The sequence below is a fragment of the Trichogramma pretiosum genome, unplaced genomic scaffold, assembly GCF_000599845.2.
Source record: "Trichogramma pretiosum strain Unisexual culture from Peru unplaced genomic scaffold, Tpre_2.0 scaffold33, whole genome shotgun sequence".
Taxonomy (NCBI): Eukaryota; Metazoa; Arthropoda; class Insecta; order Hymenoptera; family Trichogrammatidae; genus Trichogramma; species Trichogramma pretiosum.
In genome coordinates, this window is record NW_019641610.1 from 490,824 (window position 1) to 514,348 (window position 23,525).

At 37.7% G+C, this 23,525-nt stretch overlaps 1 protein-coding gene across 3 annotated transcripts in view; it reads right to left on the reverse strand.

Moving 5' to 3' along the window:
* The window catches only part of LOC106649017 (LIM domain-binding protein 2-like), an 88,960-nt gene extending 67,269 nt beyond the window's left edge, over positions 1-21,691 (reverse strand). For 2 of the 3 annotated variants that reach the window (XM_023458553.1, XM_023458551.1), the window contains exons 1-3: positions 20,910-21,691; positions 20,092-20,475; positions 19,205-19,481 (exon numbers count right to left, since the gene is read on the reverse strand). In XM_023458553.1, coding sequence (XP_023314321.1) covers positions 19,205-19,481; positions 20,092-20,475; positions 20,910-20,934 — 686 coding nt within the window. In that variant the 5' untranslated portion in view covers positions 20,935-21,691. The remainder of the gene's footprint in view (positions 1-19,204; positions 19,482-20,091; positions 20,476-20,909) is intronic. The other variant, XM_023458552.1, reaches the window with a different exon arrangement.
* Between the last annotated feature and the right edge of the window lie 1,834 nt (positions 21,692-23,525).

Below are 23,525 nucleotides of genomic sequence, written 5' to 3' on the forward strand. Positions count from 1 at the left end.
TACAATACTTGTTTTTAAGCATAGCTTTAAAAATGGACTTTTTGGCAAAAAATACGAAAGAGTATCGAGATTATAGAAATAAAAAGCAAAATATTCTGTCAAATAAACGTTGGCAAAAATATATGAAATGTTGATCAACGTACGGGCAAGAATTTACAGGAGCTTCCATAGAAAGTTCATGATTGCAACAGTTTTATTAAGTTTGGACATTATTAATAATTTGTTGTTTGAATTTTTATTGTACTTATAGGATAAAAGGCAACGATTATTAATTTTTTCAATTTAAAATTGTCATTTTCTTTGCCAATGTTTTTAATATCTCTGCAAAGAAACAATTTTCTTTTGGATGGAAATTTTCATGAAAGCGAATTTTCAAATAGTCAGGATATTCTATAAATAACAACATAGTGCAAAATCTTCGATAGGAACAAGACATATGTAGCATGTACCCTCGGCACATAGCTCACGCAATGAAACGAAACGCTTGCTATGAAGTAAGTACGAGCTATATGTATAGGGCACAAAATAAAATATGCAAGAAACCGAGTATAGAAAAAAATTGCTGTTTCAAATTTGATATATTTTTTGAATAACGTTCTTTCCAGGGTTTTTTCGGATCTTCACTTTTTGAAAAATCGTAAAGATCATATCATATGTTTTAAGAAAACCGACCTGTATTTAAAGCTTAAAATCAAAAATTGCTATATTAATCGAAATAGTGGAAATTTTCTTTTTGGGATAGTAATATGTTCATCTTATACCTGATTGACCAAAAAAAACTTCTCCCCATGCTCTGAAATACCAATTGCATCACTTTTTTCATAATACTAAATATTGTGTTATAAATCACTTGTAGCACGATCTTGAGTCAAGGAGTTTTTCATCAATATTTATCTATGGGGTATGAAAATCAGCAGAAAAGTACCCTCATCCACTTGAGCGGAGCAGAATTTAAAAAAAGTTTGCTTCTCTTACAAGAGCTTAAAATATGGCATTTAGTGTTAATAAAATATTGGTTTTCTTTAAAATTGTCACATTTTGACGTGTATATAAAGTTGTACCCAATTTTTCCAAATTCTGCTCCGCTCAAGTGAATGAGGGTAATTTTCTGCTGATTTTCACACCCCGTAGATCAATATTGATGAAAAACTCCTTTCAAGATCACGCGGCAAGTGATTTATAACACAATATTTAGTATTATGAAAAAAGTGATGAATTGGTGGGTAGAAGTTTTTTTTTGGTCAATCAGGTGTAGAATGAACATATTTTACGATCACAAAAAGAAAATTTCCACTGTTTCGATTTATATAGCTATTTTTAGCTAAAGCTGAATAGAAACTTTTAACACAGGTTGGTCCCCTTAAAAAATTGTTCTTTTCCTTTCAAATGTGCAAACATTAGTTTTTAACTATTATTTTTAACTTTTATTTTTAAAAATTCTGCCTAAATTAGAGTAAACCACAAGAGGGTAGTGCGATCTGGTAACTAGTCGTATTATTGAATAATCGAAAATGCTACAATGTAACAATAATTTTTTTATAAACATGCTTTGTAGTTTGTAGTTCAAAATAATTTTTTCAACGAATGCCTTAAGAGAAAACCACTGCAAGTGCATTGTAATTATACCATTGAAAAAGAGTCATTTCAAGCTTATTTAACGCAAAACATTTTAAATCATTCTCATCTCTCATTTGCGTTTGTACATACGGATACATACTAGGTATACGATGCCATCTCGCGATGAACTTTATGTACACGACACTTTTCGAGGATAGAGAAAAAATTCACAGAACTGAGCAAGGATACCCTTGAGTGTAATTGGTTTCAAATGATGCAAGCTCAAAAGATTTAAGTACACTTTTTGAAACTGTAAAAATTGCTCATCTCATGGTAACATCTCATGGTGTTTTTGCACGTTCGTACCGTCACCAAGAAGAGTATCATTACTGCCAACATAAAGTTGAGAAAAAAAGCGGCTTTAAGTATCGATATCGCAGACACAAAGCGAATCACAAACCGGTTGATGATTAGGAAATGCTCGAATCGACCAAGCACACATGTACGCGCGTCCGTGGACGCACGGAAGAAAATTGATTTCTTTAAAGTTTCCATTACACCGAGCTGACAATAACAAGCTCTTCTCCTTTGGTCTTTGTGCGAGTGTTTGCGGGATTGTGTGTGCGTGCCTACGTGCGTACATGAGAATATATTCGCAGCGCGCGGCATCGATAGTTAAACAGTCTAGCCATTCGTGAGGGAGATAGGTACCGTGTGGCAGTACATATTTGTCGGACAATAAGAAAACCACCGGTTGATCGTTAAAGCATCGAAACGGCGGCACAAAAGCAGCATCGGGTTTCGACCCCGTTTACATGCGAAATAACTCGTCTGTCTCTTTCTCTTTATCGCTCCTTTTTTTTACTTCTTCTCTCACTCATAATGTCCGCGCATCCTCTCTCTCTCTCTCCCTCCCTCACTATCTTTCTCTTTGTCAGAATTTTTTTTTGATACCACTTGATTATATATAATACTTTCTCCAAGACGCGCAAGAGAAAGTTTTGTTGTACCAGTGAAAATACATATATACGGCAACACGATAATTCGAAGGTCTTTTTAATGACTGGGCGCACTTAGAAGTTAACGGGTATGTATTTTCATTGTTAAGATTTACCAGGGACAAGGCAGATTTATACTTTAGATTTTCGCAAAGACGATGGCTTTTTTCGCCTTTGATTCGTTCGATTAGTTTAGTAAATCGTGCCGATTCATCTAGAACGGTCATTTTAAAAAGTTCGACCTGCTTATCATTCGAGCAATTACGCTGACGATCGCTAAGGCGAATTCGGTTTATCGAGGCACGCAATCAAGCCAACGTGTTTGCGTACGCGATCAACAGATGATGTATATTATCTTTCATATGCTGCAGCAGCAACGTCTTTCTGCAGTAGCCCGTTCATCCTTTCCACGTGGTGACTTCTCAGAAGTACTCATCTGCATCTGCATTGGCTCTCTCCCTCTCTCAGGCGGGTGCGAGATACGGCACGTACATACAAACAGAAGGCAAAAACTTCGGTCACGAGAGTATCCATATATTACACACACAAGCTTACGCGGACCCATGTACACAAGCGCATTCTTGTATGAGTATGTGCAGCGTGTCTATATGTATAGTAGCAGTCAAGGAGAGGATATCGAGGCAATACAGAAATATACGCACGCGAACAAGCAAAAGGAAAATTGTAAAGAAAAAGAGTGAGAAAGAAGAGAGAGAGAGAAATAAAACGAGAACGAGATAAAGGACTATGATGCGAAGAAGAGAAGAAGTAGAAGAAGAAGAAGAAGAAGAAGAAGACGACGACGAATAAAGAGAGGGAGATGTGTTATACGCAGAGTATAGAGGGTTGCGATTGAGAAGAAGAAGGGGTAGAAACCAGACGAATTTTTATTATATTCCGCGAGTGTAAAAAATAAAAGTTGTTGCTGCCGACGTTGCTTCTGCTGCCGCTGCTGCTATAAGGTCTCTCCTTCAGTCTCTCGCAGACATTTTTGTACCAATTACGGCACTGAGCGCTAGAGCGACCGCCGCCGCGCACGCGGTCACTACCCGCGCGTAAGCAAGCGTCCACATATAATATATTATTATGTTTTTTCTGCAGTTTTGTTATATACGCTTCTTCTTTCTTTCTTCTTTTTATTTAATATATTTACTCTTTTATACTTTTTTACATTTGCCTCCTTGAAGTCATAAAGATATTGTGTGTGCGGCAATTGCTTATTCTTATTTGCTTTTATAGAAAACATGAGCTATTATCGTTCATTTTATTCATTATCGTTCATATCAACGCGGATTTTGTCTAGAAAAACTTTTGTTATTTTTATTGATGTTTATTTGACGTGAAAATTATAATTTGTATTTTTTTCAAATAATTAAACTTAAATTTAATAAATCATTAACGTGAGTTTGAACTTATAAGCATAGCTAAACCTCTAGTAAAATGAACTGGTATCTTAAAAGCACAAAAAACATATAATCATATATCATTTATCCTAATCTTAAAAAAACAGGGAACAAACATGAAGATATATCCTAAGCAGAAATCAGACATTTCTGTTTCAAATCTTACGGAAAACTCTGATTGAGATTAATAATGCAGAAACGTTAAAACATTTAAAATATGAATTCTAGAATAGGTTTTCTCACACTCAAAGTGTAAGAGTACAAGGGTGCTCGGATCGTCAATCTGAGTTGAAAACTTATCGACACTCAAAGGTACATAAACGCGCAAGCTGGTGCAATGATACGCGGCTAGTAGTATCGTCAGTCCGAAAGACAGCGCGTGCCCGCGCTGTCTTCGATTCGTTCTTCTTGATAGGTACAGCGCACATATGTAGGAGGAGCCAATCCGAAGGACGCCGATGCTGGCTTTTGTCGAAAAATATGTAAATTTATTCTCTCGCGTCTACTCGACGTCGTCGCCGTCGTTTCCCACTATATACGTCGTATACCATATATACTGTAACCTTTCTTTCTTTTCTTGTTTTCGCTATAAAATTTCCTTCTACGGTATGTCTTTGCTGTATAGCGCTCTCGCGTGTGTATGTTTATAGATGCGTTTTTTTTCATTTCATTTTTCGTGTTGACGTATATTTGGACATTATAGAAAGCATATTATAACAGCCAGTATAGATATTTTGACAAGGGGATATCCTCTATTTTGCTCGGGAGACACGCTCCGACTTTCCAAATCGAAAACAGCCCGATTTTCCTAGCGTCAGCAGCAGCAGCAGCAGCAGCGAAATAGCTCACTGCGCAAATATAGGGAATAATTTTGTTAATTTGTTTGCTAATATGCAGTCCGCGAGCAGTGCCACAGCGAAATGGAAAAGCCCACGCATAATGTGAGCAATGCGCACAACTATAAACGCGATGCGTATTGTGTACAAAGCGTGCGTATGAATATTACGAGCGTTGCGTTGCGCGCTTGTCTTTGTGAGTTGAGCGCGCGCGACGAACGAGACTTTATATATACATATATCAGTAACGTACTCGTGCCGCCAGCTCTCGCGTGCGCGCGTACTCACCGCAATGCGCACACAGTATGTGTTTTGCGAATGTACGAGTTATACGCACAGCACAAACCGAGAAAGATCGATAAGCTCGAACGTGTAATCAAGGCCCGACGTGCGTTATAATAATTCAAAAATATTATCCAAATGCTTCCGTTCGCGGCGTTCCCATTCGAGCGGTTATTTTCAATTCGCTCGTGATAAATCATCGGCAGTCCCGAGCTTTTTACCTTTCATTTTGTTGTTGCTTTTTCTCGCGCGCGCGACTCGATCGTTTCGTCTGAGCAACAAAACGCTCCCCCGCGATTGCGAGAGAATACGTTTGCTTGTAACCAACAGGTGAAGTACACGAATTGCCACCTACGCGCGATGAGCAGACGTTCGCGCCACGCACACTTCTCGCAGCAGATGTATATATATAAACGCACAGAGCTGAGACAACTCGCACACATGCTCTTGCTCGCCCGTTCTTTCTTTTCAAGAGAGAAAAAATTCTACAACCGGACTTGATAAAGAAGGAGAAGAGGAGGAGGAGGAGGAGACTCGGGCTTCAAGCGTCGTTCTGATTTACCTGCTTGATTTCGAGACCCTGAGCGGCAGTGGCCGAGCTGCCAGCCTCGCCTCGCTCTGTCCTTGATCGCTTCTGGTTTTCGAGTTGAAAAAAAAAGAATGGAAATAATTTGAACCACCGATGACTTTTGTACGTATACTCGAAAATGCATATAAAAATAAGTGCGTTTGAGTAAAATAGATCAAGTACACCGGGTATGTGAGCCTAATGTACATTTATGCATAAATATACAAACAGGAAAAAAGAGAAAGAAAAGCTGGAGAAAACAAAAGCAGAAGAGGTGAAAGAGGGAAATTTACTTTTTTTGACATCACTCGATGTGCAGCAGCGAAGAAGCCCGTGTACGCGTGTATGCTGGTAGGAAGGTACCGTTCGATTCACGGCCCAGGTAGGTATGCGCGCTCGGGGGTCGTTGTACCGAGAGGTCTTTTGTTCCAACGCCGGTATGTGAAGCGACGCTGACATTACATTACCTTTTGTGTATCAAGTACATTAAGTACCAACGAACGAATGACGAGTATACGCACCCACGATGCGTACGTGAAATTTTCTCTAGATTATCGGCTAAACGATCTAACTTCGATGCACCGACATACGATAAAATCGAAAAATCAAGTCTCGCGTTGCATCGAGTAATCTTTCGTGAGAATTCGTCAAGCGCGTGGTCAATATTGCAGATTTGACCGAGTCAAAGTTTTTATGTTCTGTATTGGAAAAATAATGCTATGTTTAGCTCTTAATGTTCCAAAGCAGATATCGAAGCATTTTTCAGATTAAATATCCTTAAATTCATAAGCGAAACTTTATGCTCGGGATGCTCTTGCATGTTCACGGGGCATAAAGTCCACAGCAGGGTACGTGAAAGAAGTGTGTTTGTACACGAATACGGTGTAAAATTGATCAACTGGTGCAGTTTATCTCGGAAAGACGAGCGCGCGCGTGTATCGACGTTAATCAGATGAGAGTGAAGTCGGACAAAAAAAGGTGACGTACAGCTCGTACGTAATGTATATAAACGCATTGGCGCGATGCGTCTGATTCCAGTCGATCATCTTTTCTCCTCGTTCGTGTTGTACGTGCGCACGTATATAGCAACAGCAACGCGTGCGCGAGTTAACGGCATTAGCGACAATTAAGAGCCGATTAAACGCGAGCAGGGAGAACGCGTTGACGTATATGGCTTTATATATAAACGCACGTATATAGACTCACACGTGCGAGGTGGTCTCTACGTATATGAGTGATTCTGACTAACTTTTAAAATAACGCCTAAAAAAATTTTTGATGAAAAATTTAGCGGCACAGTATCCGGAATGAATTTTTCTTGAATATTATCAACAAAGAATCCCAAAAATAACTTTGGGCTTTATTTTCCTCCATAGTCCATTTGGGAAACCCGATTTAAATGTGGGTCAAAATAAAACTTCTTCAAATTTTCGAATGACACCGATCTAGATGCGCTTTTGATATGTTATAGTACATGGTAAAAAAATCCTAAAGCCAAAATTTTACTCCCCATCCCCCCCTCCTACCCCCTCCACCCCTATAAACGTCCATTCTTTATTTATATTCATTCTGAAGCCCTGAAGTAATTAAAAAATCTGAAAAAATTCATAATAGTACATATCAACAAAACTAAGCACCTTGAATTTCTTCAGATTTTTCGAGGGCTTCAGGCCTTCAGATAAAATAATTAAAAATTTGGAAAATTTATATACGGCGATACGAGCCAATATCAAACTCGAAAATTTTTTTCTCTGTTTTATGCATTGAAAAACATGACCTTAAATTTCTTTGGATTTTTTCAAGTTTCCTTATGCACTTTTTGAAGCGAAAAAACCCCTTTTTCTTTCATGTGTTTTCATGTGACATTACTTATATCATCCCGCACATAATTATCTACGTAGGCGAATTGCGTAGTCATTATAAATGAATTAAATGTAAAATTTTTTTTTTACGGCCTTGCCCTTGATGATATAGCAAAATTTTTTAAATAAAAAAAGAAAGTGTGTGAAAAAAAATTATTTGTTGAATAATTTATTTATTCATGATAAGAAAAAAATTTTTCATGAAAAAAAATATATTTATAAAAATTTTTCATGAAAAAAAAAATTTTTTATAAAAATTGTTTATAAATTTCCCATGAAAAAAATTTTTTTTATAAATTAATTAATTTATTCATAGTAGAAAAAAATTTCATGAAAAAAAAATTTTTTTCAAAAATTTTTAAGTGATTAACGCAGGATTATCGAATGTTCAATCCAGCGTACAATTCTTATTAAATAAGGGACAGAGTTCTGGTTGGGCTCATTTTGTTCGTCTTTTCCAGCCCTTTTTAAACATGTATACAGATATAAAAAAAAACAATAGTCCATTGTAAAAAATGAAAATGTATAAAAAAAGCTAAAAGTTCAAATAATCCAGTACGCGCGGAAAACATTCTGGGAAATTTCCAATTTAGGAGGATCAAGTTCAGGTCACAAATTTTTCTAAAGTATGTGAATAAAGGAAGGTAACATGATAATTTCAGATCATTTGGTTAATAGTCCATTTTTTAAGAAGCTATCGAAAATTTATTTTATTCGCAGTACGTTTTTTGACTCAAGAGTAAAATCGATTTTCAAACGTGCGATACAAAAAGGACGGGCCACCAAAACGCTCAAAAATAAAAGTGTAGATCTCTCAAGTCTTCTTAAAGACCCTGATAAAATTTCAGAACTGTGCATGGTAAATTACCTGACTTACACATCAGTACGTGCAATTTTAAAAGTTAGTCAGAAACACTCATATATAGAAGGAAGAAGCACGAGGAAGCTCACTCTCGCTCTCTGACGTGTCGCCGTGCATCGTATCTCGAGCAATGAAATTGCCACAGTCTGTGTGACACACAACTTGTTAATCGAGACTTATCATAATTGTATCACTTGTAAACCTTCTGTTTGGCGTCAATCATAGAAAATACATCATTCCTTAATTGGTTCGACAATATGTGTGCCATCTTCGTCATTCATATTCATGTTCTGACTAAATCGGACTGGCTTGTTCTATTTTTTGACGTTTATTTAATATTGCATGTAAGATGTCAACGCTTACCTGAAACAAAAAAAAAATGCAAATTATTATTTACATTCAAGTTATTAAAATTAATTATCTTTCGTATTAAAATCGATGATAATCCTTCGCAGGTTGATTATCTATTATTGCTACAAAGTTTACAATTAATTTCAGGAATTATGATTAAAATTTACAATGAGGAGATAATTTTCTACAGTTGAGTTTGTAAACGATCGAAATTATGGGGTAAAATTGAGTAAGTACTTGCTAATTTGCCTAAATTTCAACATCTCATAAATAAAATGAAGAAAACTAGTTTTAACATACAAAAAGGAATTAGATGATTTCTGTTATATTCTAGCTCCGAGAAACAGATAAAAAACCTGTGACGCACAGTTAATAAAACGCGAATTTTTATTTTAGAAATATAAAACAAAAAAAGTGTGAGGGTAAAGTATCCCATACCGAGCGTATCGCATAGAAATATGGACTGCAGTGAAAAGAAAAATCGGGAAAATTCGAGAGCGCACTGACCAAAAAGTGAAGGAAAGCGCACAAAGGAAGGGGGCTCAAAAAAATTTGCAATGCTTGATATGCATCATTCAGTCGATGCCGGTAAAGCTATAATATCGCTCGCATATTGTCGCGGAGGTATAAACTGGAGTGACTTCAGTTTATTCATGGATCGGCTGAAAATGATCTGGTGGGGTTTGACTTTTGCTGCATTTACGTTACGTCTCAGTGCACGAAACGCACTTGACGCGTTCGATTATTTTCAAACTTTGCAACAAAGCTCCATGAAGTGTGTGCATACAGCTTATCAAAACAGTGAGACTCTGAAGCTGATAAGACATTTGCTTAGACTATTAATTGCCCAAAATCGTGACAATTTTAATGTAATTTTTCACAATAAACGTTTTCTTGACACATTTGATACAGAACATTTTTCAAATTTCGACAAATTAATCATTCCATCCTGCTTAAAAGCAGAAGCTACGCCGGTGTTAGCCGCAGCAAGAGAGCTTTTAAATGTTTTTTTTTGCAGCTTAGGTCAAGCTCCGCTGGTAGCTCTTTCCATGCACGTAAGAAGGTGTATGGTAGTATTGAGTGGGGTTGCTTCGTGACCCGACCACCTGTAGAGGCGGCTAACTTCTTACTACTGCTCCTCAGCAACGTCGATGATCGTCTTGTTTGCTTCGCACACATGCACATATGCATACGTACAACTCATCATTACATCTACGTCCGTTCGCGCATAAATCTACGACTTTTCAGTGATTTTGTTTGCCAAGAAATTTACATCTATGGCGGGTATTCCCTTGCTACGATTTTCCTCCGAGGATACACGTGTTAGTAATGCGAAGAAATTTGTCAAGGATAATTCTTTCATTTTAATTATAAAAATAAATGGCGTTTGGATATCAGTTGTGTGCATTTACAATATATTAATTGTAATTTGCTATTCGGATGGAATCTCTCGAATTCACGCTAGACCTAGAATTTAGTAGTTCTTCTTTTCAATGTACACACGGAAGATTCTGAGGTATCAAATAAAGTAAAAATATCAAATTCATAGGTAGTAAACAAAATTGAACGAGCTTTTTTCGACAGTACAACTTCAATTAGTTTGAAACATTTCATTACTTACTTTTTTCTAGCAAATACAGTTCTAAATTTGCTGCAATCCGAAACTGAAAGAAAGAGGACTATAGCCTGATGCATTTTCAGTCAGAACGTTGCTTTTATTAAATTACCTCTGCATATTCGAGACAAAGCATTTAGTTTATTTTATTGTAACAAGCGTTTCGTTCATTTTTACGTATATTCGTACGAAAAAGAGAAATCAGCTCGACGCTGTAGTTTTTGCAGCTTGTAAAATAGAGAAGCAAAAAAGGCGAAATGTATACATCAGCTCAAAAAGCTAAATGAATGAAAATGGACCGAGGTAAAAGGGAAAATTAATGGAGGTGAACGCAACGTAAAAATAATTATTTTACGTCGGAATCGGAATAAAGTTTTTCCTGGGGAAAGGTATCAAGGTTTTTCTGCGCTATATCGATTGGCATGTAATCCTTTAGTCATATCTGGGGCTACTACATAGTAGCTACTAGCACAAGGCAAAGATTCACTCTCGCAACATCCATTCGATCCCAGAAGCTAGCGAAGTATATCGCAGTCAAGTTTTTCCGAAAAAATCTTACGAGTAGCGATGGTAAAAAAGAGAAGAAATAAATAAAAGGGTATCCGTTTAAAGCTTCAAGAGATACAGAGTCAGAGAAGAGCAAGGCAGTAGCAGAAGCACGAGGTGATACGATGCGGTGGTTGCTTCCATGTAGCTGCTCGAGCTCAATCCTGCAGCACACATCGAGATAGAGAGAGAGAGAGAGAGAGAGAGAAAAGCTGTATGGGTGGCACAGACACACGCACTCGCTGCGGTTGCCATGACAACCACACTAGCAGCAGCAGCGCTGCAGCTCGATGTAATTATTTGAAAAACGCCCGCCACAGTTCGGCTCAGTACACACCACCACCGCCAGCGTAGCTGCGCCTGCCACCCTACACCCCTCATGCGCTCATACACTCGCACGCAAGCGTCACACAGACAGGCTATATAGAGTAGAACTGGGAGATCCAGTCTTCGAACTCACCCCCGTGTTACATGGTAGACAGCGAGAGAGAGAGAGAGAGAGAGAGAGAGAGAGAGAGAGAGAGAGAGAGAGAGAGAGAGAGAGAGTGGGTATAAAGACTGTCAAAAGTAACGATGGCCCTACTTTTGACAAATTCCTTGTTACATACTTCTCAGGCAGTACAACATCACTAAAAAGTATAATTTAATTATGTAAAACACTTGTCATATATCATGAATCATTAATCATTAATGCTCATAGTTTTTTAAAATCTGGAAAAAGTTAAAAACGCAATGACTTTTTTTCGAAGACGTTTGTGAATAAGGTATTTTTTGCAAGCTTAGGCATACTCGAGTTAAATACAAATATTTGGAAAGTATTTTATTATTGTAACAATCAAAAATAATTCACTGGATAGTGTAATGTACAAATTAAAAACACGTCGAAAATAAAATTTCTAACTGAAGCCCTTGTATGACTACAGAATTTTTGATTGATCGAGTGATGCAGAGCGTGGGCTAAGAATTGTTGAAAAGGACCACAAAAGAGAGATAGAGATAAACGGCTTGCAGACAGCCAGTTAGACAGGCAGGACATCAGAGATCTTCAATAGCAACAACGCTATCTATAGCTACCGTCACATGCATTAGTAAACGAGAAAGGGTTTGTCACCGTCAGGACTCGTTCGCTTATAAGTTCGAACAGAACCAAGCCAAACGCGAAAAGGAGTTGTGCAGCTTATAAAGTAGTAGTCTTAAGGTGCTGTAGCAACAGCAGCAACCTCCCGACGACGACACTTGTAGTACCCTGGATCCAGCGACCGGCACTTGTTGCTCGACTTTACTCTCTCTCTCTCTCTCTCGCTCTTTCTAATTGCCAAGTAATTGGCCTCCTCCCTCCTTGGCTTCTATAACAGACCGTACAAAGTTTGTGCTTCATTGTCTTTAATAACGCCAGACATGACCGAGCGTTAATAGCTTCCGCGTGCGCACGCTTGGCCACGTGCTTTTCGTAACATCGCTCTGAAGACGGCGGCAAACAACTGTAGGCATCAGGGTTAGCGCGCCAACATCGCCGTCACCACTGCGCGACCGAGATTCCAAAGTTTCGCATTCATACTAGCTTATGTACACCCAGTTTACAATACTACTTGGCCGCTAAAAAATATCTCCAAGCGACCTTTGCCCTCTCAATTTTACAGGCAACTCAGGTAATTTGTAATTTTATGTTGATTTTTTGACCTGCTAAGACTATCACATGCTTTTACAGAATTCATGCTAATTTTAATCAGCATTCTTCTTATTTAACAATTCAGGATCAAAAACTAAACAGTTGTTAGAGCATCTTTATGATAAAATAATGCAGGCACGCACTTTAATGATAATGGCTTGAAAGCTCGATAGAAATTTGAAAGAATAATCTAACATTCTTTGATAATCGCTAGCTTACCGCCAATAAAAAGCTACTGCATCATTCTTAGAACTTTTTTGCGATCTTTCGTGTACAGGCGTACGTCCGCTTGGCTCAGAAATGATTTATGCACACGCGATGCAGATTCTCATTATGAGAAAGTTCAAGCGAGCGACTATCATTTAAATATCAGAATTTTTGATACGTGCCAATTTTTTGAATTACACAATGAACACTATGTAAGCACGCTTTGCCAGCGATTTTCATGACACATCATTCAAAGAAAGGCCTCAAGTTTGGAAGCCCTGCATGCGCACACGGCGCTTTTGATTTACGCGCCATTTTCATATCAGTCGGGGTGATAGAGACACAAGCTTGAATCGCATAGCGCGAATGCCTTCTCTATAATGTCAACCTTTAAACAGGTCCTGATAAACAGACGCAAAAGCTGACTTTTCGTGGATTGCATATGCACCACAAATTAGAGTTTTGTTGCTTGCTTCATCCGTGTATGCCGCGTATACTTGCTTCTTCATATCAGCGGCCCGAAAGTTACTACTTCCCTGCCGCTGCGCAAAACGCGAAGAGCGATTTTCGGGCCCTTGTGTATGAAAAATAGTATACAGGCCTATGCTGCGAAAAAAGAAAGCCCCAGACCACGTGTTTATCGGCCTTGGCTTCGCCTCGGCCACTAATTACACGTACTCTGGGGCTTTTCTGTTTTTCGCGGCCTAGGGCAGTAATATACTATTTATTTAACGAGCAACCAGATGATATTTTACATCAATAGTACAAATTAGGCAATGCGAATTAAAAATTTGATTGACACGTACTTTTTATGTCATCATGAATAATGTAAAAACTTGATCTACTTGCATCTGCACAAAAATTACCTATGACGACTCGCCTGCATTTACAATCGATTATTAATCTTTCAGCTGGACTGTATGTAATGCCAACGTAACTAATTCATTTATAAAATGATACGTAAATCTGGAACACCTAATTATGTTGAGATTATACCGAACAATATTTTGACTATACTGTGTATTCGGCAAGCTGAATAATTTTTGCAAGATTTTTGACAGACTAAGCGACATGCTGACGAATAAATTCGTTCTTAGCAGAAAATCGATTGATTTCGAGGGCCAAAAAACAGGACAGATGTGCAATTGTGCGCAGAAAGTATTGCCCGTCTATGACTCATTCGAATCGCATACATGGGTTGAGTGTATTTGCGAGTTGCAAGTGTATGCGGTATAAAATGTCGAAATGCTGACAAGGGATATTCTAAAAGAGGTAAGTTACCTATACTCAATAACTACACTAGAACAATTTAAATATCAAAATCTCTATTTTCTTTTTCGGAGATCATTGCTTTAATGAAACGATTCTTATCGTAAAAGGTGCAATTATATAAAATATTTCATATTATTATAATTAAAGCTATTCACGAAAGCAGCAACGATTGCACCAAAAATTGAGACTACTTATGAAACACTACTCTTATTTATAAGACGAGCATAGACATACCATAAACATACTGACTAGACGACATGGTAAACTTTAGCGTTGAGAACTTTTGAATTTTCGTAAAGGAAAGAGCGAGTTTACTTTTGGCTTGCTCAAGATGTGCATAGGCTCCGAGCATAATATATGAAACTTCCCTAAATATTGCAAAAAGCCATTTCTCATTTTACTCAAAAGAGACGCATGTAGCATGTACCTACGAACGTCCGCTTTACCATCAGAGCTTTTCAATCCTGCAAGAGTTAGGTTGATTCTAAAAAAGTTGACGCAAGTTAGTCTCATACTATAAGGTCAATAAGGATATTTTCGCTCATGTGCCTATATTCCCTCACTTTTCTCATAAAATGATTGTGATAGTTTTTAAACTAAGTAATATTCAATAAACAAAATATAGGCTTATAAATAAACATGTTTAGAAGTATACCCAATAGTTACATAGGTAAATCAGTGTATACTTTCCTAGAAAAAAAATTAATTTTTGCTACTAATTTTAGGCTCTCGTAGGAAAAAAAATGATTACTCGCCTTCGGCTCGTGCTATAATCCCTCGTTTTGCTAAAAAATCATAGCCACACCCGTTGAGAAATATGCTATTGTAATGAACTTTTGCTGCTCGGGTGATAACAACCGTGATCTTAAGCATAAGTCTAAGGCGTGAGCAATTTTATTTCTTGTGCTAGAATATTAAAAAATTAATATCTTATTTTATTTACAATTCTTATCAATTTCAAAGCAGTTCATGTGTGAGCGAAAACATAATCGTGAATATTTCGCGTGCGCCCAGAGTACGTGTAATTAGTGGCCGAGGCGAAGCCGAGGCCGATAAACACGTGCTCTGGGGCTTTTTTTTTCGCGGCATAGACCTGTACACTATTTTTCATACACAGTGGCCCGAAAATCGCTCTTCCCGCTTTGCGCAGCAGCAGGGAAGTAGTCATTTTTGGGCCGCTGGTATGAAAACGCTTTTTTGAAGGGCCAAACTCTGACGCCCTCTATATGACAGAAAAAGAGTGAAAAAAAAAACAAAAAAAATAGTTATTTATGCAACAAGTGCCCAAAAGACGTTTTTGGGCACGAGTGTGCGGAAAAAGACACGAGCGTCGGTCATGCCGGCACGATACATATAGTTTCTTTATGCGTATGTATGCTCAAAAAGTTGAAATAAATATGTAACAAAAGGAGATGAGAAAAAATCGCAAAAATAGCGTCATTTTTGGCATCCTAATTCGTAATACCTTATAGAAATATTCAGTAGAAGTTTCAGAAAACGGGTTTGTAAATTTGAATTTTGGACTAGGGTACGGATGGCGATCTTTTCTATTACTTTTGAAGAGACGCATGTCTCGTCGACATCGAGTCATCCAAGAAAATAGGACTTTAACCTTGCGCTTCTGATGCGTGGGTCAATTAAATATAGATGTATTATCACCACTGAATTCTCTTGAAGCGAACTAAAAGGGAAAAGAAATCCGAGAGGGGGATAATTCCGCTACTAAATATCAGCAAAAATCAATATTATCTCTTTATTCTCAAGCAACATCGAAAGCTCTTCTTTACTTCCTGTCGAGGAGCTTGATATTTCAAACATTTCAATTAGAACTAAAATGTTAGTGCCAAAATTAAACGCGCGTACAGCTCAGATAAGATTTTCGCTGACTCTAGGTTTCGCAGAGAACACTCCAATGGACGCATTTAGTCAATCAATTTCGAAAAATGCTGAACATTGGAACATAAACTTGGAGAGATTTTTTGAACGGATCTTTGAACAAAAATATAATAAGCATCTATACCAATAAGCCACAGTAACAACTGGCAAGTGCGTGCTACAAAACAGCAATACTTGAATGTCAAAACAAAGAGATCGCTTGATTTTTCTCTGCTTTACGCAACGTAGAATCGGCAACAGCAGCAGCGTGGTGAGAAAAAGAAGGGTACATTAGCGCGAGAGAGCATATAAAAAGGGCATCATCATCGTGGTCATCATCGTTCGTACATGTCGCGTGCCAGTCCATACATACCCAGCTTAATATATATAAGGCTGGCGCGCGCCTAAACGCCTGATCGCTTCATCGCTTCATCGTGCGCCAAGAGTTGTATACGTGTAACCCGAGAGCAGTGGCTGCTCCTGCTACTCCTGAGCCCTATATGTGTTGTTGTTGATGATGATGATGATAATGTTCGTGGATGTATTGGGTCCCGCGGCGATGCGCGTCGAAAGGCCATAAGTGTCATGATACGCCAGCAAGAGTGAACTCAGCTGCAGTTCGTGCCCCAACTCATTTCTCTGCGACGCGGGGCTTTGGATGATAAGACCCAAGGCATTTTCAATTTTCCTCGGTAAATTAGTGAGCTCGGCGAGAAAAGTCGACCGATTTTTTCTGCGCTGTCTTTCTCTCAAAAACGTGCCCAGTCGTACTAAAAACCTTCGTGTGAAAACCGTCGATTCGAATGACATGTCGAGTAGACAGCGAACGAAAACATGATGCTTAGCCCGGGAATTGCGAATTTCAAGAATATATTCAAGAAGATCGGAAAATTGAACTGACAGGATATTCATGGTCGAGCATGAAAGTTTGCCATGATCAGGACTCGTGAGGAGTTGCGTTGCTGCATCAAGAGGTTCGTTCGCTAAAGTGCCAGCGCAAAGGTGCTGGACAGACCGGCCGGCCTAGGTAAATTCACTCTGCAGCGCTGCACACGCGCGCCTGCCTGCCTTGTTTCGTCTCTCTCGCTTGTATATCCCCTCATCCCACTTCTCCTTTTGGTTCTCTCTCCCTTTCTCTCTTGCTCTCTCTCTCTCTCTCTCTCTCTCACTCCTCCCACCTTTTGCCTTATTTCCTCTCTCGTACTCTTTCCCCCTCGCTCTATCTTTCGCATTGCTTCCTCGCCAAGAAGGATCCCCCTGCACGAGTTCATGTGCGGAGGCAGAGGGGCGCCTGCTGAGGGAGGCTATGGGGGGACAAACGTGGTTCTCAAAGACTTGCTTTTACCATTTACTTCGAATTATTTTACAATAATTTTTTTATAATTTTTCAATTGCAAATTAATTTTTTCCTACATTAGATTAAATAAATAATTTATGTTAATAGTCAAAGTAAAAATATTGGTAAATAATATAAAATATGTTTTTCAATTAATAATAAAATATTAGTTAAATGTATTATTAAACTATAGGTTGCATAAATATTAGCATTTTATTTATTGAGATTAAGATTAAGATTAAGATGGAATAAAATATGTATGTGCATAGATGAATTGTTCAGCGCTTACGAATTCAAATTTAAGGTTAAGTTCTATACAGTTAAAGTTATACCAATCTTTCCTTTTCATTATTATTTTATCAAGCTGTGCTGTAATTTAAAAAATATATGTATGTAATATAATCATAAAATAATAACTTTAAAACTATAATTTTTCAACATTTGCCACTTTAATTATGCTGGTGAAAATAATTTTTTTCTTTTTACTATAGTTGCTATTTTTCTTCTACTGATCACATTGAATTGAAAAATAATGAAGATAATTTTTAAGAAAAATATTTAAAAATTTGACCTATTTAGACATTGTGCTACAGAATTGCAATTTCCTTTTACAAGACCGCAAATAAGGACAAGAATAAAACTCAAACAAGCACCTTAGCTACTACACGAAAAAGTATCAAAGGACGAAGTTGTGACAAGGGGCGTCAAAATAATTCATCAGCATTGAAAAGAGTTAATACGAAAGAAGAAGATTGAATGTGCATCGACATGAGAACCTTTACCGTCGTTGCTCGCGCGCGCGCGTTTCTCCTCATTTCTCCCTCGTACCCGCGCGTACGATATTCTTCCATCACCCCTGCGCCAGCTTGCCTGCCTGCCTGCTTTTCCCCTCTTTACACAGGGTATCCTATATAGGAAGGTTTATGGAGAAAACGTACAAGAGGAAGGGGGCAAGGGGAGGTAGGTCGCGTACAATCTCAAACAAAAGTCCTGATAACTCCCTTCGTGTACAATACCATCTAAAATTTTTGAGCCAGCTCAACGATTTAATTTTTCATCAATTTAATATTTAATATAATGCATAAACTTTCATTAAAAAGAAGAAAGAAAATTAAACTTTTAGAACTAAAATTATTATAACCTACATTTTTAATTAACTTGAAACTCATCAACATTATTAATTCATAAATTAATAAGAATTTAAAGATAATTTACATCCGATCGATTAGAAATTATTTCTATATCATTTCAATTAAGCCTTACAGCTAAATTTTTACTTTTTTGCAATAAATGATATACAGAAGAATTAAAAAATATTATCGAAGTTAAAATTTGCCGATCGTTAATCATTTTTGAATGATTTCTCGCAATTAAACTGCATTAGTTTGTACTACAACATAATCACTCGAGTGGGCTAACGATTTTTTCTCACCAACACGATCGAGCGAGCATCAGCTACATAGCCAGCTAAAGGGTCAATCCGCGAAGCTTATTGTGTGCATGTATACGTCTGTGACTATATGTACATGATATACGTGTATGTACGCAGGAAAAAAAGAAAGGCGACCGCGCGGAAAAGTGGCCCGGCGGAAAAACTTCAAAGAGCTCATTTCCGCGCTCTTCCTCTGTATCTACATATATCTGATGTAACATCTATCTTTTACGGGCTTTATCTCTTTTACGTCTTCTTATTTCTTGTTGTATTTTGAGCAACAAAAGTTTAGGTCCACCAGCCTAATTAATCCTATTGGGTAACAGAGTGGGGAAACTATAAATTACATTTTTAAAATTACAATACATTTTTATAGATTTTATTTGCATTATGTTTGGACTTTAGATCATGTTGATAATTATTTATATTAATTTTCGTATTTAAAGAGTAAAAAGTAATGTACTCTTTAAATATGGAATCATGATCCTCATTCAATTTTATGAACACATACAATTAAAAATATTTATGCTCACCCTTGATCGATGCGCTCCACTGGTCCTCCAGGTCCCATCATTGCTGGATGTCCAGGGCCCATGGGTCCACCCATTGGATGTGGGCCACCAGGTCCAAATGGACTTCCTGGTGGCATACCATATTGTGGGCTAGGAAACGGCTGACCATGGGGATTGAAATGGGGAGGAGGTCCTCCGGGACCTCCTGGCGGTCCAAATGGGGGACCAGATGACCCAGGTCTACTAACAAATTGACCAGGGGGCCCACCTTGAGGAGGTGAACTGAATGGACTAGGACCTGTATTGAAAAAGGAATAATAAAATAACTTTGTCATCTATTCACATAATTTATAACATAAGAACATAATGTAGGTGTGTCTACAAATTTTCATGAAAACTAAAATAAGCTTGACGTACACTTATACTCATACAATAGCAGTTATAGTTGTTTTTGCAAGAAATAAGATTACTTGTACAATTTAAATTTGACTTTGACACATTTAAAACATTTGTAAAAAGAATATGAAAATAACGCATTGTATAAATGGTAAGTAATTATATCCATTTCTTTTTTTTCTATTGTGAAAATAATTTAATATTTCTAAATTGTACAAGTTTATATGATATTGATGCAGCAAATGCATATGCTTTTTTGTTGTTCTCAATCTAGGTTTTGATAATATTAATGTATACCAAAAAAATCAACAATACTACGGAAAAAAATTGTATAAAGTAAACGTAGTTAAATTTCTTTGCATGAAATATCAGCTTTGCTTATACATTATAATATGAATTAATCAGATTAACAATATAGTCATTTTAACAAAGCTTTTTTAAGAGGTAGAAAATGAAAGCATCAGATATACATTTGCAGAGAAAATGATCTAATGATCAATTAGATAACCAACCATTATATGATGGTCCAGCATTATTTGGTGGTGGCGGAAATCCACCAGCATTAGGAGGAGGTCCAGGGCCAGGAGTCGACGAGCCACTCGGAGCTGGTGAAGCTGTATACTGGGGTGTTGTAGATCCTGGTGGAGGACCTTGATATGGTGGTCCTCCTGCAGGACTACCTACACCACCAGGAAATGGACTCGGACCTGAGTATCCTGCATTGCTTGGTGGCCCTCCTGAATTGCTATATGGCCCCGAGTTGGGACCACCACCAACAGAGTTTGGAGTATATGGTGATGCCTCTGAACCTGGTGGTGGCCCCTTCCAAGAGGCTGGAGTCCCTGGATCCTCCAGATTGGTTGTAGCTGCCAATGGCGTGTTCAAACGGCTACAGCCTATCAGTTAAAATTATAACAATTAGTTTCTTTAATCCTTACTTGAAATATAAGTTAAATAAACTTGGCCTAAACTATAACTTGGATTTAATTTTAATTGCTTACTTTGAATGTAAATAGATATAAGTTACATATAACAAGTACACAGTAGATAATTGATAAGAATTAATCTAGTAATCAAACAAGAAGATTGTTTTAGACATAGAATAATATAAAATGTTTGCTTCAATGGCATCTCTTAGGAACAGCATCAACACAGCTGATTATAGATTAACCAAACATTATAATTGAATGAATTTGGAGGCAAAAATGTGACGAATTATAGAAGTTGGCAGTGGAAAATGAGAGCGTGAATTGTATCTATCATAAAAACAACAAGAAACAGTAGACAGTAAGCAAAGGTAAAACGAAAAAAAAACAAACAAAACAATCACCATTGTTCGTGCCATTCGCCTTCATTGTCTGTCGACAAGCGACGAGCTCATTCTAGCGCTCGCCTCTTGTGTATCTTCTGCTCAGCAATATCTCATCTAGAAGCGGCGATTGAGCCTTCTGTCTCGTACGACACGATTATCACTCAACACGGCACAATTGACGGAAAAGGCGACTCGCGGAAATGCAAAACACAAATTGTTGGCGTAACGCGACGAGGTTATGATCACGCGCGAATCCGCCGGTATTCTAACCTTTTGCGCTCTATCTCTTTCTCTCTCTCGTTCTTTCACTATGCCTCTCTTCTCGCGCTCTCTTACTGCGCGAAAGAGCGCGCGCGCGAATGCAGTATACACTATACAGTACACAGACAGCGCAGCACAGCACACACACACCACACATATACACACACGCACAAACGATTCAGCAGCAGGCAAAGTCTCGAAGCCTGCGTACGATCATCGACTCTATATGCGCCTACTATTCTCGCCGATGCACACAGCGACAAAATAACGAAAGTAAAGCAATAATAGTAAAGTAAAGAAACACTGGCCTAGCACTCACACGCGTGCAATATTATCAGCTAAGAGACGAGTGCAGTAGTAGCAGCGGATGTTTGGTGTGTGTGAGCGCGTGTGCGTGCGAGTATAGCCTGCCGTCAAGGAGGTAGTGGAACAATATTTTTTTCGAAAAATTGCGCACACTCGCGACGCGCCGCAGCGATCGCATCGCCTCGGAGTTCGGACTGATCGCAGACTGCAATCGTTACTACTACATTCGGAGCGAGAGGCAGAGTTCGAGGGATTTTTAAAGAAAAAATAGCGATAACTGACGCGAGTGACGAAAGGGTTTTTCGCTCAGAGGACGCTGTTGGTGCTTGCAGCAGCTACTCCTCTTCGTCAACGGTTGTACTGCTGGCGTCGCACCGGCATTCTCTTTTATTCCTTTACGTATACACAATACACACGCCAGCAGCAGCAGCAGCAGCAGCAGCAGTGTATAGAGAGCACCTACTTTTTTTCTCTCTCGCTCGCTCTGGTAGTGGCGTGCGCTCGGTCGCTCTCTCGCTTTCTCCTTACCTCTATTTTCGCTCTTTGCGTTCTCTCTTCGCTGTGCGAATATGTAGGTATCCTACATGTACGTATACGCGGCGACGAGTGCGTTTGTCGCTGTGTGCGTTTGAATGCGTGTTGTAACGTTCTCGGCAGTCGGCAGCACGGCGCTGCACTGACACAAACCGCATTCGCGTTTTAAATACACCTATGCGTATGTACAATACAGTCATGCGAAGCTACTTGTAACCATGTAGCCGGCTACGAGTGTCTGCGAACTTGAGGTAGCTTTGTCACCCAACGCGTCTTAACCTTTAGCTCTTTAAGAAGGACTCTGCGAGCCTTTTTGACGTACCGTACAGCCGATGTCGCGGGCATACGTTGAAAACCGAGCATTTTGGAATATCGACCAACTTCTCTTCTACGCTCGACTTGTCTTTGTTTTGTTAAAAAAAAACCTTGTACGAAAACTGCGTAGCAATTCGTTCTCAAAACACATGCGCTCGTAAGTTCACGAGGCTGTGATAGCGAATAAATACGCACTCGGCGCTGCATAAAGCGTACTCGAGAATCGAGCAAAATAGGGTAAACCTGCCAGTTACCGGACACTTAAGGAAATTTCCTATTATAATCGATTGGGGGAGCTTACTCGTTTGAAAAAAATTTTTTTTGAATATACCATCTTTTAGGAAATTTTCTGCTCTTTCTAATGCGTATGTTTATTTTTACCTAAAATAATTTTTTCAGCTATTTTAAGAAGGATTTCTAAAAAAACCCGAAAATGTTAGTTTTCGGACACTTTTTTTAGTTTTCGGACACTTTTCTTTTAGTTTCCGGACACCCTAAAAATTAGCTTGTAAATCAATAATAATGTTCGTGTGAGTAATATAAATGAAAATAATAAACTAAAAAATTATATACTAAACCATTTATTATGTTATTAATAAAAAATTATTTACAAATTTAATTTTACAACTTTTTTTCTCTCTCTCGATCCTTCTTTTTTCGGCTTTTCGAATTCATGAATAATTTCCCTTTTTTTTTTTTAATGGTTCTTCTCCTACTAATTGATTCGTTGATGAAACTGTGGTTTTTACTTTGTCAAATTTTTTTATGGCTTTTTGAATTTTTTCTTCCTTTTTTTTTGTTTCCAAATCTCTTTTCTTTTTTTATTTCTTATAATTTCTTTTTCCTCTTTTTTTTATTAAATGTAGAAGAAAAATAGTTTATTTGTGTACTATAACTATACTATATTTTTATATAATTTGCTAAATTAAATTTTTAAAAGGTGAAACAACTGAAAAATACAGAACAATAAAAAAAGAATTTAAAATTGACGTCTTGTTTTATTTTAGTTCAAAGGAACAATACACTATAAACAAGTTACATATTGCATTTTTGTTTATTTAGTTTCATAAAATTCGACTTATGTTATTAAAACTTTATTTTCAATTATGGTGAATCAAAAATTTTGTACACTTTTGTATCAAAATATCTCTTTTTTGAAAAAAGATTCAATGTAACTTTATTTTGTTTTAATTTTTTTTTTTTTTTTTTAAAACGTTG